This window comes from Myotis myotis, unplaced genomic scaffold (genome assembly GCF_014108235.1).
Source record: "Myotis myotis isolate mMyoMyo1 unplaced genomic scaffold, mMyoMyo1.p scaffold_m19_p_19, whole genome shotgun sequence".
Lineage (NCBI taxonomy): Eukaryota > Metazoa > Chordata > Mammalia > Chiroptera > Vespertilionidae > Myotis > Myotis myotis.
The window spans coordinates 37,316,413-37,330,371 of NW_023416323.1; the positions used below are offsets into that span (position 1 = coordinate 37,316,413).

The 13,959-nt window shown below is 53.1% G+C and overlaps 1 protein-coding gene across 1 annotated transcript; it reads right to left on the reverse strand.

Annotated features, from left to right (window-relative positions):
* Window positions 1-5,392: 5,392 nt before the first annotated feature.
* On the reverse strand, window positions 5,393-10,869 carry CCL22 (C-C motif chemokine ligand 22). Its single transcript, XM_036346660.1, has 3 exons — window positions 10,716-10,869; window positions 9,224-9,347; window positions 5,393-6,719 (listed from the first exon to the last, which is right to left on the reverse strand). Exons 1-3 carry the CDS (start codon window positions 10,786-10,788, stop codon window positions 6,638-6,640), a joined length of 279 nt encoding a protein of 92 aa, XP_036202553.1. The 5' UTR covers window positions 10,789-10,869; the 3' UTR covers window positions 5,393-6,637.
* Window positions 10,870-13,959: the final 3,090 nt, after the last annotated feature.

Consider the following 13,959-nt stretch of genomic DNA (forward strand, 5'->3'; position numbering starts at 1 on the left):
CCTGCGAGCAAACCGGAAGGGACCAGACTGGCAGGGCCCTGGTGGTCCTTTCTATGGATGGGGAAACTGAGGCATGCAGAAGTTAGGGAATTTCTTGAGGATCACCAGCCAGGAGGCGGGGGAGCCTGGATTTGCCCCAGTCAGTTGGCTCTGGGGTCCGAGCTCATGACCACCAGATGGCCCCCCCCCCTCTTCACCCCCACGTTGAGAACTGCTGTGAGGATTGAGTGAGTTTATACCCACAAGGTGCTGGTTTCAGAGCCTGGTGTGAAACAGGCGTCAAAACAGCACGGCTTTTCTTTGTTCAGCGGTCAGTGGTTCTCAACCTGTGGGTCGCGACCCCTTGGGCAGTCGAACGACCCTTTCACAGGGGTCGCCTAAGACCATCCTGCACATCAGATATTTACATTACGATTCATAACAGTAGCAACATTACAGTGATGAAGTAGCAACAAGAATGATTTTATGGTTGGGTCACAACATGAACTGTATTAAAGGATCGCAGCATTAGGAAGGTTGAGAACCACTGGTTCAGCCCTTGAGGGTGTCTCCTGCCCTCTTCTAGCCCAGTTTTTCCTCCCATAAAATTGGAATGGTCACCCCACCCACCTCATCAGGGTGTTAAAGACTAACTGTGTGTAGCTTGGCCGGCCCGTGTGGCTCAGAGGTCGACCTATGAACCAGGAGGTCACGGTTTGATTCCCACTCAGGGCCCATACGGCACAATCCCCAGTAGAGGTTTTGGGCTCAATCCCCAGTAGGGGGCATGCAGGAGGCAGCAGAAAAACGATTCTCTCTCATTCATGTTTCTATCTCTCTCTCCCTTCCTTTCGGAAATCAATACAAATATATTTTAAAAACGACAACGTTTCTCTCTCCACTCTCTCTAGAAATCCATGGAAAGAATATCCTCCGCTGAGGATTAAAAAAAGAAAGAAAAGACGAATGGTATTTAGATTCAATCCAGACCCAACAGCCAGGCTTTCCACTCAGCCAGGCCTGGAGTCAAACCGGACTCCACCTCCTATGAGGGGTGTCAACCGTGGGCAAGTGACTTAACCCGTTTGAGCCTCAGCCTCCCCACCTGTGAAATGGATGCAATAGTCACCTCATCAAATCAGCCGCTGGGGCAGTGAATACGGCTACGGACTTTCACCTAAGGCACGCAGAAGCGACTAGTGTTTGTTACTGAGCCCTGGTGCGTGCCTGGCATTGCGGTGGGCAAATCCATAAGCCAACGTCCTCGCCCCAAGGAGCCCCGGCTCAGCAGGGGGAAGCAGGTGCAGATCTGGGGGAGGGAGAGCCTTCATTCTTTTTTTAAAAAAAATATATTTTATTGATTATTTTACAGAGAAGAAGGGAGAGGGATAGAGAGTTAGAAACACCGATCAGCTGCCTCCTGCACACTCCCCACTGGGGATGTGCCCGCAACCAAGGTACAGGCCCTTGACCGGAATCGAACCTGGGACCCTTCAGTCCGCAGGCCGACGCTCTATCCACTGAGCCAAACCGGTTAGGGCGAGAGCCTTCATTCTTATGTCGGTGGCAGGGAAGGCAGGGTGAGAGAGGCGACGCTGAGACCGAGGGCCGAGCTTTGCTCTGTTCCTTTCACATTGTCATTTAGGAAACTTCTAGACAATACAGAAGAAATGGGACAAAGCATATCTCTACCACCTAAATTCAATGATTAGCATTTGTCCATCTTGGCTCCGACTCTTTTCCATTTCGAAGCGAATTATGGATGCCTGAGACTTTGCCCCGAAAGACATCAGCATGCATCTCCATAGTGTAAAGATAGTGTCTTTTATAAGTAAACTATTATCTCCCCCGAAAAATGAATAATAATTCCTCTATGTCCTGTAATTTTCAGTTAACATTAAATCTCTCCAATTGTCCCCCAAAATGTGTTTTATTGTTGCTTCTCCCTTCCTCTTTCCTCTTTCCCTCTTCCCTCCTTCTCTCCTTCCCTCCCTTCCTTCTCTCTTTCTTTTTTTAAAGTTTTGACCCAGGACTCAATCTAGATGTATGCATAGCGTAGGGTTATTTCTTTTTAGTCTGCAATGGCCCTCCCAACTCATTTTTCATGGCTTGACTCTCTGAAGAGTCAAAGCCATTGTCCTATACTCTGTTCTCTTTCTTAATTGATCTAATTATGTCCTTGTGAAGTCATCTAGCTTGTTCCCCTAACCTCCGTGTTTCCTGTAAACGGGGAGTTAGAGCCACGGGCTTGATTAGATCTCCGCCACTTTGGCAAGAATTCCCTGTGAGTAACACCGGGTTCTTCAAGCGGCATCTTACATCCATCAGCCTCTGACATGTTATTCTCCTAACAGATTTCCGCTGGAGGTGTCTGCTTCGTGATCATAAGTAACTCACCTGCCACACAGACCACTGCGGGCGGAGGGAAAGCCGCCCCAGGTGGGCAGTGCCGGACCTCTGCGGGCGGGAGTGGCCCGATGGCTTCGGCTCCGAGGAAGGATTGGGCAGAGAGGCTGCCCTGGACACTGAAGCTGGAGCAAGGGATGAGGATGCTGCTGGGCAGAGGAGCTGGGACAGCTCTGAACTGAGGCGTTAAGTAGAGCCACAGGGCGATTGACAAGTGGAGCCATTCGGCAATAAAAGAGATATTTAAAAAGAAAGAAACGAAGGGTGGAGCAGCAGGGGGCAGTAGGAAAGAGTGGGTGGCTCAGGGGTTGAGCCTCGACCTCTGAACCAGGAGATCACGGTTGGATTCTGGTTGAGGCCACAGGCCCGGGTTGTGGGCTTGATCCCCAATGTGGGGCGTGCAGGAGGCAGCCGATCAATCGTTCTCTCTCATCACTGATGTTTCTCTCTCTCTCTCCCTCTCTCTTCCTCTCGGAAATCAATAAAAACATATTTTTAAAAAACAAAGAGGGCTTCCTCTCAGGTCAGTGGGGTGAGGGGATGGGGGTGTCCCTGCCCACACCTTCCCGGGTGCCCCAGAGAGCAGGCAGCCGGCCCGTGTCTGTGGGACATGAGGGGTTCTCCCCCGGACCCGGGAAGCAGAACAGAAACAGCTGCGGGGCGCCTGGCAGGGAGCCCAGGGCACTCCTGCGGGTCCCAGAATGGGAGGAGCGGCGGGAGGGCCAGTGAGGTGGGGGCAGCCTGGCCTAGCCCTCCCCTGCCCCACCCAGCTCTGCCCAGCTCACATTCTGGCCCATAAGGAGGGCTGCCCCCATGCTCTCTGTGTGCACACACCCTTTTTATTGGGAAATATGGACAACATACACTTCACCGTTCTAACCATTTCTAAGGTTACCATTCAGCGGCATTAAGCACAGTCACACACGGTTGTGCAACCATCACCACATCCATCTCTAGAACTTGTTTTTTCTTGCAAAACTGAAACTCTGGGCCCATTCAATAACTCCCACCCCCTCCTCCCCAGCCCCGGAAACCACCACTCCTCTCTTTGTCTTGAACAATTCGACAGCTGCGGGAACCACACGGTATTTGTCCTTTGTGCCTGGCTCATTCCACTTACCATCACGCCTTCCAGGTCCATCCAGGCTGTAGCGGGAAGGAGTCTCCTTCCTTCTTCAGGCCAAATACTGTTTCCTTGCAGGTAGGCACCACATCTTGCTTATTCATCCACCCCTGGACGGGTGGTTTCCACCTTTTGCCTGTTGTGGGGAACGCTAAGGTAAACATGGGATATCTGTTAGAATCCCTGCTTTCAGTTCTTTTCTGTGTAGACCCAGAAGTGGAACTACTGGACCAGATGGCGATGCGATGTTCAATCTTTTGAGGAACCACCATGCGGTTTTCCACGGCGACTGCACCTTCTTACATTCCCACGGCCAACCCCAAGGGCTCCAATTTCTCCACGCCTTCGCCAGCCTTGTGCCGGAGACCAATTCCAGCATGACAGCGGGGCTGCATCTGGGAATGGCTGAGGGCATTTCCCCAAACCTGAATAGGATACATTAAACTGATTTCTTGGCTGCCAGACAGCTAAAGGGCATCTTTAATCTACATGTTATTGCCTCCTACTGGCCAAACACCTGAACTAGGCTAATTCCCCCGTTCTGACAATGGACTCTGTACCAAACCCTGACCCTTTGAAGTGTATATCTCTGCCTCTCCTCAGGATAAATTGTGTTAATAAAAAGCATGGGGTCCTGAGACGAGGAGACAGAGTGGTTCTCAACCTTCTGGCCCTTTAAATACAGTTCCTCATGTTGTAACCCAACCATAACATTATTTTCGTTGCTACTTCATCACTGTAATGTTGCTACTGTGATGAATCGTCATGTAAATATCTGATATGCAGGATGGTCTTCGGCGACCCCTGTGAAAGGGTCGTTCGACCGCCCAAGGGGCCGTGACCCACAGGTTGAGAACCGCTGCCTTAGAAGCTAAGACCTTACACTTAAGACCTTAGAACAGTGATGGCAAACCTATGACACGCGAACTCATTTTTTTGGTTGATTTTTCTTTGTTAAATGGCATTTAAATATATAAAATAAATATCAAAACTATAAGTCTTTGTTTTACTATGGTTGCAAATATCAAAAAAAAATTCTATATGTGACACGGCACCAGAGTTAAGTTAGGGCTTTTCAAAATGCTGACACGCCGAGCTCAAAAGGTTCGCCATCGCTGCCTTAGAACTTAGCTCCTTTAGCTAAGCTCCTCTGACTCCCAAATGCCTTTCAAAATTATGCTTCGTCTCTGGACTCCTATTTATTAATCTACACACAGCCTTCTCCGGATGGCTGAACCCTTCTTAATGCCGGGACAAGAACCCCCACAGCCTTGCTTTTTTTTTTTTTTTTTAATAATAGCCATCCTAATGGGTGTGAGGTGGCAGCTCATGTTGAGCATCTTTTCGTGAGTTTATTGACATTTGCATGTCCTCCTCGAGGAAGCGCCCCTCCCAGTCCCGCCCATGTTGTGACTGGGCTGCTGTGTCTTCTCATTGATTCTCGCAGCCACAGCCACTGACATCTGCTTTTATGCCCCCTGTTCACAGAGGTGGAAACAGCGGGACAAAGCAACTGGCTCCGGACACCCAGCCAGTGAGAGTTCCCGTTGCCTGAATCCGTGACATGTACCCTTCCGGATGCTTCTCCTGCCCCGCAGACAAGCACTCTGGGTGGACACGAGGGAAGAGGAGTGTGTACTAATCCCGTCCCAGTCCTTAGCCACCAGTCCCAGCCACCAGAGCGTGGCCTCCACCCAGGGGTTTTTCACTTAACTGTACCCCACCTCCCACTCCCAGGGCTCTGCCTGTTTGTCCCCTCCCCCCAGCTCCTAAAATCCTCCCAGTCATCCACATGGCCTCTTAAGCATTTGCCTTCTTGTCTTAAAATATATTTTTATTGATTTCAAAGAGGAAGGCAGAGGGAGAGAGATACAAACATCGATGATGAGAGAGAATCTTGATCCGCTGCCTCCTGCATGCCCCACACTGGGGATCGAGCCCAAATCCTGGACATGTGCCCTGACCGGAAATTGAACTGTGACCTCCTGATTCATAGGTCAATGTTCGACCACTGACCCACACTGGCCGGGCTGCCTTCTTCTCATATACAAATTTAACTCGAGTTAAATACCAAGCCAAGGGTAGTCATTCACACCATAGCATGAATTCGGTCATCAGCTATTTGGGGAAACAGGAAGGGAAAGTCAGGGGCTCTGAAAAGGTCAGGCCTGGGTTTGGGAGGTTGGAGGAGCAGTAAAAACCCGAGGGAAGCAGGAAGGGCAAAGAGACCCAGCACAGAGGTAAAATGGGGAAAGAAAGGTGAACCTGGGCAAATTAAAGGCTTCACAAGGGACCCAGCTCCCCGGATGACCTGTGGCCTCGGCATTGATGTGTGAGGGCCTTTGAGGGGTGGGAGAGGGGCCTTACTTTTATGGATTCAGTCTGCTGGGTCCTGATTTGGAGCCCGGCCCTGTGCTCTGTCCTGGAGACCAGGAGACAAAGTAACTCGGCTGTGGACCTTGGTCCAGCCGTGCGAGGATTCTGGGCAGACTGTAACCAGGGCTGTTAAGAAGGGCAGAGGGCCAGTGGAAGTCTAAAAAATGAAATCAATTACTCAGAAATAGTGAGTCACTTAGGACTCTTTGGTAGAAAGTGACAGACACAGACTCTGCCAACGTAGCATCAAAGAGAAAAAAATAAAATAATTGAAATTCAATTACTGGCTGCTTAGTCTGAGTGACGCCTTGGAGGGCTGGTGGGGCTGTGCAGGGATGGGGGGACATCCTGGGTGTCAGGCAGCACAGGCAACGGCCCGGAAGTAGGAATGTAATTGGCACTGGTTTGGAATCCAACGTGCAGGAAGGGACATGAGATGGGGCTGGAGACGGAGATGCGACCAGGATCCAGAGGGCCTGGTGCCAAGCTCAGGCGCTCTGACCTCGGCCTAGGGCAATGGGGAGCCATGGGAGGGATTTGAGCAGGGGAGTGACTGACCAGAATTGTGGACCCACTGGCTACAGTGGGGCAGAGGCTGGGTTGGAGGGGTAAGAGGGGGGATGAGAGTAGGGATGGAGATCGGGGGTTACAGAGTCACTGGCTGGGGCGCAGCTGTCATGGCAGGAAGGTAGGGCTCCGTGAGCCTTCCCAGAGGAGCCAAGGCCACGGTCACTGGGGCAGGACCCTTCCTCATTAGTCCAGCTTCTGGAGAATCTTCTTCACCCAGTGTACCCTGGGGTCAGCGCAGATCTCCCGGTCCTTGATGGTTAGCAAGCTGGAAGGAGGAGATGCCGGGGGGACAATGAGACATGCAGGGAGGACACCACATCCCACCAGGAAGGCTTGGCACTTATGAGTCACCTATTGTATGTAGAGATGCCTTCTATATAGAGCAGCTTAGCATTTATGAGCCACCTTAGCACTTATGAGCCGCCTGCTGTATGCAAACACATTTCTTAAGGAGGAGGGGGGTGAGCATCAGAACTTCCCAGGTAGTCCCTGCCTCAGCCTTGAGTGCCCGGTCAGGCCAGGGAGCCGAATGCCCTGGAGTCTCATGGCCATTGCAAACATTGCCTTGGGAGAGAGAGCATTGGGCAGGGGCCAAGAGCGTGAACTTTGGAGCCAACTTATCTGGGTTAAAATCCTAGCCCTGTGACTGGTTAGCAAGTCCTTTAACTTCTCTGAGCCTCAGTTTCCACATCTGTAAAATAGGGATGATCATTGTGGTCCAACCTCATAGGATTCTGATGAGATTTGGTGAGTTAATATAAACTGGATGCACAGCGGATGGTAGGGCCTATATAACTGTGCCAGGTGCTGGCCTGAATTCTTTTTAAAAAATATATTTTTATTGACTTCAGAAAGGATGGGAGAGGGAGAAACATCAATGATGAGAGAGGATCATTGATCGGCTGCCTCCTGCACGCCCCCTGCTGGGGATCAAGCCTGCAACCCGGGCATGTGCCCCTGACTGGAATCAAACCTGGGACCCTTCAGTCCACAGGCCGACTCTTTATCCAATGAGCCAAACCAGCTAAGGCTGGCCTGAATTCTTAACAGTAATTTTCTTAATACACCCTTACAGCAATCCTATGAGGTCAGATTATTCTATCCACTTCCTAGCTGCGGGGAGTGAGGCAAAGCAACTTGCCCGAGTGCCGGAGCTGGTAAGCTCGGCCTCACCGTGCTCGCCGTGAGCTGGATACTAGGGGCAATGTCTCTGGTGAGTGTCCCCACCCAGGCCCCCCTGAGAGGCCCAAGGCACAGAGAGGTGAACACTGGCCCAGCATCACACCGCAATTGCGGGCAAAGGCTCCCACCCTCGCCCAGCCGCGGCAAACACCACGCTGGGCCCCGGGGCACTCTGCCCGCACCATTGTTGGTAGGATATCCTTCAGCCCAGACTTCCTTCCTGACTTTCAAGAGGAGCCTGTGTGTGTGTGTGGGGGGGGGGGGGGGGGGCATCTGGGGGGAAGTCAATGGGGGAAAAGGCGACTTATGTTATACTTTAAACGATAAATAATTTAAATAAAAATAAATAGATAAATAAAATGAAGTGATGTAGATAAATCATATTTCTGGGATTGGTTTTCAGATTAAAGACCTCAAACACCTACTTTCTCATTTTTAGCTTATTTGCTCTCAAGCTACCAATAACTTGATTCCAATAGAATTAAAATATGACTTAAAAAGGAGGCTGTCCGTGGGGCCGGGGGGGGCTACTAGCTCCCCCACTTCCCTGCCCTGCCCCATCCCACAGACCACCAATGAGCAGGAAGAACAAAGAAGGCTGCGATGTTTGTCTTGGCCCTGTGGGCAGCCTGCCCCGCCTCCCGTGGGACGCTGGGCAAGGTTCAGCCCTCAATCTCCCCCTCTGTCAAGCTGCATTCCTCCACCTCGAAGTCCAAAGATCACACGTGTGCTGCCTTTTATTGAGCATCTAGTATATGCCAGCATGACCCTTCCCACTTACTGTGGCTGTGCCCTGTGGTGCTCAAGAGGCCCAGTAACCTCTCTGTGCCCCTTTTCCCGCCTGTAAAAAGGGGATCATAACAGCACCTCCCGCATAAGGTTGTTTCAAGGATTAAATGAGTTACTGTTTATAAAGCGTTAATAACAGTGCCTAGCACTCAGCAAGCACTCTCTACAAATGCGATCCACAAAAATAAACGAAGGTGGTCATCTGGGGATCCCGATGGGGAAAGTGAGGCTCAGGCCTGAACAAGGACCCGGGAATCTTGGCTCAGCCTGGGCCACGGTGAGCAAGTCACTCCCCGAGCCTGTTTCTCCATCTATAAAGTGGGGATAAGCGCACCTCCCCGCAGGGTGGTTGTGAGGGTCAAGGACTCCATGCAGTCACAGTGCCTGGCCCAGGCCAAACACTCATAAGTGTGAGCGTTTCATACTGTTCTCCTGGGAAGATCTGCTGCCTTGGGGAGGGTCCAAGATGCTGCTGATAAGAGCATCCTCCTTGGCTCCACCCACCAGCTACCCTGTACCCCATGTCCTATAGCTTCTACACTGCCTACACCCCCATGCCCGTGGGGTGGGGACACCTGCTCCTTCAGCTCTGCAGCCTCAGAGCCTGGCACGCTGCCTGGCACATAGCAGAGCCCCATCATATTTCTTGAATGACCACATGACTTCCTTTCTTGGCACGCACAGGCCTGGGCTGAGCCACCTACTCCAGCCCGTCCACAAATGCCCAGCTGCATTCCCCACCCACCAGCCCCTGGGCTACATCCATCGGGGTCCCTGCCTCCCCAGCGCCCCACTCACACGACGCCAGGCCTCCGGCACGAGTCCGAGGTCCAGTAGTAATACTTCACCAGGCGCGGGGGCAGCGGGCGGCGGACGTGTTCCCGGCAGCAGACGCTGTCCTCCACGTTGGCTCCGTAAGGGCCTGGGGCAGAGGGGCGCTCAGAGGGACACAGGCTGGGCGCAGGGAAGCCTCCCCGCCCCCGCCTCTGTCCCAGCTTTTCTGTTCTCATGTGGAAGGTCGGGGTCCAGGGGATTCTGGGCCCTCAATGTCCCCGATCTTGGGCCTCTGAGAAGCCTCGAAAGGCCCAATGTCATTACTCCAGGTGGGTCAGGTCAAGGGCGAGGGATGCAGAACAGCTGAGCATCCACAACGCCCTAAGCTTCCAGGCGGAACCCAGAGCCTCTGAACAGGGGCCTTGCTCTTCAGGGCGAGGTCCCCGTGGGCGCCAGCATCACCCCGGAGCCTGTGGGTGGCTGCTCCACCAGCTCTGCTGAGCCAGACGGGCAGTGCGGACCCGGAGAATGCAGAAGCCCGCTCAGTGCACTGCCATGCCAGCCCCTCCGTGGACAGGCCGAGTCCAGAGAGGGAGAGGACTTGCCCCAGTCGCACAGCACGACCTTGGAGACAGGTTCGAGGCCCACTCTGCCCTGAGTCACCCGGCCCCTGAAGGAAGTCGTTGAACGTCTCTGAGGCCCAACTTCCTCCTCTGACCAAGGGGGTAATAACAGCGCTGGCTCTGGGGGCCTCTAAGGCAGGGGACGCACAGGAACCCCATCCCTGAGCAGTATTGTTCCTCTCTACCTGACTCCCGTCCAGTGCCCCTCCCCTACCCACACAGGGCAGGAGCGGGTCCATTGGCGTGAAAAAATCAGGATCCCAGGCGAGGCTCAGTGGTTGAGCGTTGACCTATGAACCAGGAGGTCACAGTTCCATTCCTGGTCAGGGTACATGCCCCAGTTGTGGGTTCGATCCCCAGTGTGGGGCGTGCAGGAGGCAGCTGATCTAGGATTCTCTCTCATCATTGATGTTTCTATCTCTCCCTCTCCCTCTCCCTTCCTCTCTGAAATAAATTTTTAAAAAAGAAAAGAAAAAAAGAAGTCAGGATCCCAGGGCAGGTTCTGGAGCAAAAATGGGGAGGTGGGAGGCAGGGCCAACTACCTTTCCATGGGAATATCCCAGGCCCCAGCTTCTGTCCTCCACCCCAGGCGTCCGTCTTCAGCGGCGCCTTCACCACACCCCAAGGGCCCTATGCTCCAGTTCTCTGGAGTAGAGGACCCTGGGCCATGCCTACCACACCCCCCTGCTGAGACCAATTCTGCACTCAAGCCTCCAAGACAACCCATTTAACAGATGTGTAAGCAGAGGCCCAGAGAAGCAATGGGACGAGTTCAAGGGCTAGCGGCAGACTGGGGTGTCTACCCTCAGTCCCGTGTCTTTCCACTCCACGAGGAAGATGCCCAGGATGCAACCCAGGCTTCTGCAGGGAGCCCTCCCTCTCCCCAGCCTCACCTGCTTCGGTTGCTTGAGGAGCCAGAGCAAGGAGCAGGAGGGCAGCCAGGAGCGGGGTCTGCAGGCCGGCCATGCTCCTGTCCGGTGTCCCAGCCAGGTGTCTGCTCTCGCCGGAAGACAACAGGTCTGCTATTTAAGCGCGTCTACACCCACAGCTTCAGCCACTCTTAGTCACCGGTGAGCAAAGAAGATTGACATCGATGTTCTAAAAGAAGAACTCCCGCTTCCTCCAGATCAGAGGAAATTTTCTGTGGCTGGAAACCATCAGAGGGGACCCCCACCCTCCACCCTCTGGGTCTCCAGAGACTTGCAAAATCCCCCGTGAGCTGGGCCCCTGAGGTCCATCACATGTGTCCCTGCTCACCTCCCCGTGTGTCTCTGGAAATGGGGAGATGGCGCCACAGCCCGACCTGGGAGCCGCCGTGTTTGTTGGTAAATGATGCAAGAATGTGGACGGGCGCTAAACGGCCCCAGCCCTCAGCAGACTGAGGCCATCTTGTGCCCTTGGCGGTCACGACCCATCTCTCTTCCAGGGAGAGGCCTGCGAGACCACTGGGCTGCTTCTCAGCCTCTCCTCGGGGTTCTGACAAAGTCCCACCTGGGCCAGCTCGTGGGCCGCTCAACAGTTGCAAGGAGCTCCCACAGATGTTTCCATCTCGCCCGTCTCCCCCGCAGCCGCCTCTGAGCTCTTCCTCACCCGCCCTTCTCAACCTCTCACCCTGTCCCACTTCCCACTTCCTAAATCTCAGCTCTGTTCTCTTTCTCTCTCTTTAAATAAATAAATAAATAAATAAATAAATAAATAAATAAATAAATAAATAAATAGGTGTGTGTGTGTGTGTGTGTGTGTGTGTGTTGATTTCAGAGAGAAAGGGAGAGGGAGGGAGAAAGAGAGACAGAAACATTAATGATGAGAGAGAGTCATTGATTGGCTGCCTCCTGCGCGCCCCATACTTGGGATGGAGCCCAAAACCCGGCCATGTGCCCTGACCAGGAATCAAACTGTGACCTCCTGGTTCATAGGTCGACGCTCAACCATTGAGCCACGCCGGCTGAGCTGTCCTCTTCGCTCCATCCCCAATGTCCCTGCCCAGCCCAGGCCACCTCCATCTCAGGCTCAGACCCTAGACCAGCCGTGGGCAAACTACGGCTCGCGGGCCGGATCCGGCCTGTTGGAAAAGAATAAAACTTAAAAAATAAAAGACCGTACCCTTTTATGTAATGATGTTTACTTTGAATTTATATTCGTTCACACAAACACTCCATCCATGCTTTTGTTCCGGCCCTCCGGTCCAGTTGAAGAACCCATTGTGGCCCTCGAGTCAAAAAGTTTGCCCACCCCTGCCCTAGACCCTCAACCCCCTCTCTACCTGGTGGTGGTCTAGATGCCAAGCTGCACACGTCTCTCTTGTGCTTCAAGACCTGGTGTGGTCCCATGAGCTGAGGGCAGAGCCAAAGCTCCTTACATGGCCTTCAGGCCTTGTTTCCAGACATGTTTCCACCCCCTCTGGGCTCCAGCCACACTCCTCCCAGTTCCTCAAAGAGGTCAGTGGCCTGTCCCAGGCCGTCCATGCCCTTTCCACTTCTCTACCGCATAAACTCCTGCTCATGCGTCAAGAGCCCTTTGAAATGTCACCTGCGAGGTAGGCCCACCCACTCTGACTTGACAGTTCTCTGAGGTGGCCTAAATGTGGGCCTGAGAAGACTGTCAGGTTTTCCCATCCCAGGCCCCTCCCCAGGAGCCAACCTCTCGGAAGGCAGGGGTCTCCTTTCCTTGTCTCGGCATCCCCAGTGTCTACCAAGAGTGGGGTACACAGTGGGTGCTCAGGGGACAGCTAATGAAGCAGGAAACAGAAGCTCAGAGAAAGAGGACTGGCCCAAGGTCTCACAGCCAGGGAGTGGCTAAGCCAGGCCTGGGATTCAGAACTCAGCATTCCATTCATAAAGGGAGCCGCCCGTTCATTTATCATTCATTCCACAAGTATTTACGGAGTCCTCTGGCAGACAGAATAATGGCCCCCTCCCCCCTGCAAAAAAAACCCAACCTGCCCACTTTCTAATTCCCCAAACCTGTGACTGTGACCTTGCATTTCAAAAGGGCTTTGCAGCTCTGACCGGTTTGGCTCAGTGGATAGAGCGTCGGCCTGTGGACTCAAGGGTCCCAGGTTCGATTCCAGTCAAGGGCATGGACCTTGGTTGCAGGCACATCCCCTGTGGGGAGTATGCAGGAGGCAGCTGATCAGTGTTTCTCTCTCATTGATGTTTCTTAACTCTCTATCCCTCTCCCTTCCTCTCTGTAAAAAATCAATAAAATGTACTTTAAAAAAAGGGGGGGCTTTGCAGTGTGTTTGAGGCTAGTCAGGTAGAGAGAGTTGCCGGATGATCTGAATGGCCCCCTGGAGTCACCGTGGGTCAGACGCAGACAGGAAATGGGGTGCCAGAGACAGAGTGTGCTGCCTGAAACCCTGCCACGTGACCCGGCCCATGACCTGGGGTCACAGTGGGGACGGGCCCCTGCTCCACGGAGTTTACCTTGGAGACAGACGACAACAGACAAACAACTACCAAACATGGTCATGTCCGGTTGTCACGGGCGTCGTAAAGAAAATGAAACAGAGAAGGTGACTATGGGGAAGAGGCTGGGGGTACGCAGGGAAGCATCTACGAGGGGGTGACACTGAAGCCGAAATCCAGAAGATACGAAGGAGTCTGCTGGGGAGCAAAGGGCGTGTGCCAAGGCCCTGGCGGGTGGGAGGCTGAGCAGCTGGGGCAGAGTGGGTGGGGAGCAGCCGGCAGCTAAGGGGAGAGGCGGGCAGGCCTCCTGATGGTTTGCATCGGAAGCGCACAGCATCACCTGGGAAAACCTCTTGTCGAAGGTGTGACCCAAAGCCCGTCACAGCAGACAGACACCCTGTGAGCCCACATCCCAGAGGGCCCTAGAGTCTTCAGTTCATAGCAACAGCACGGTGGTTGCCAGGGGCTGGAGGGAGGAGGGGATGGGGAGTTATTAGGCGATGGATACAGAGTTTCAGTTCGGGAAGACGAACAGTTTTGGAGATGGATGATGGTGATGGTTGCACAAAATCTGAGTGTATTGAATGCCACAGAATTATACACCTAAACATGGTTAAAATGGTACATTGGATGTCATGTACATTTTGCCAATAAAAAAGAAAACAAAAGCAAATGAAAAGACGCTCCACATCCTATGTCATCGGGGAAAGGCAAGTTAAAACAGCAACGA

Bases quoted from the DNA above. Each gene is read 5' to 3' on its own strand.
- CCL22 (XM_036346660.1), bottom strand. From the start codon at position 10,788: ATGGCCGGCCTGCAGACCCCGCTCCTGGCTGCCCTCCTGCTCCTTGCT. The intron at 9,348-10,715 runs GTGAGGCTGGGG...CCTCTGCCCCAG, and splicing joins TCCTCAAGCAACCGAAGCAG to GCCCTTACGGAGCCAACGTG. The intron at 6,720-9,223 runs GTGAGTGGGGCG...TCCTCCTTCCAG, and splicing joins TGCCGGAGGCCTGGCGTCGT to CTTGCTAACCATCAAGGACC.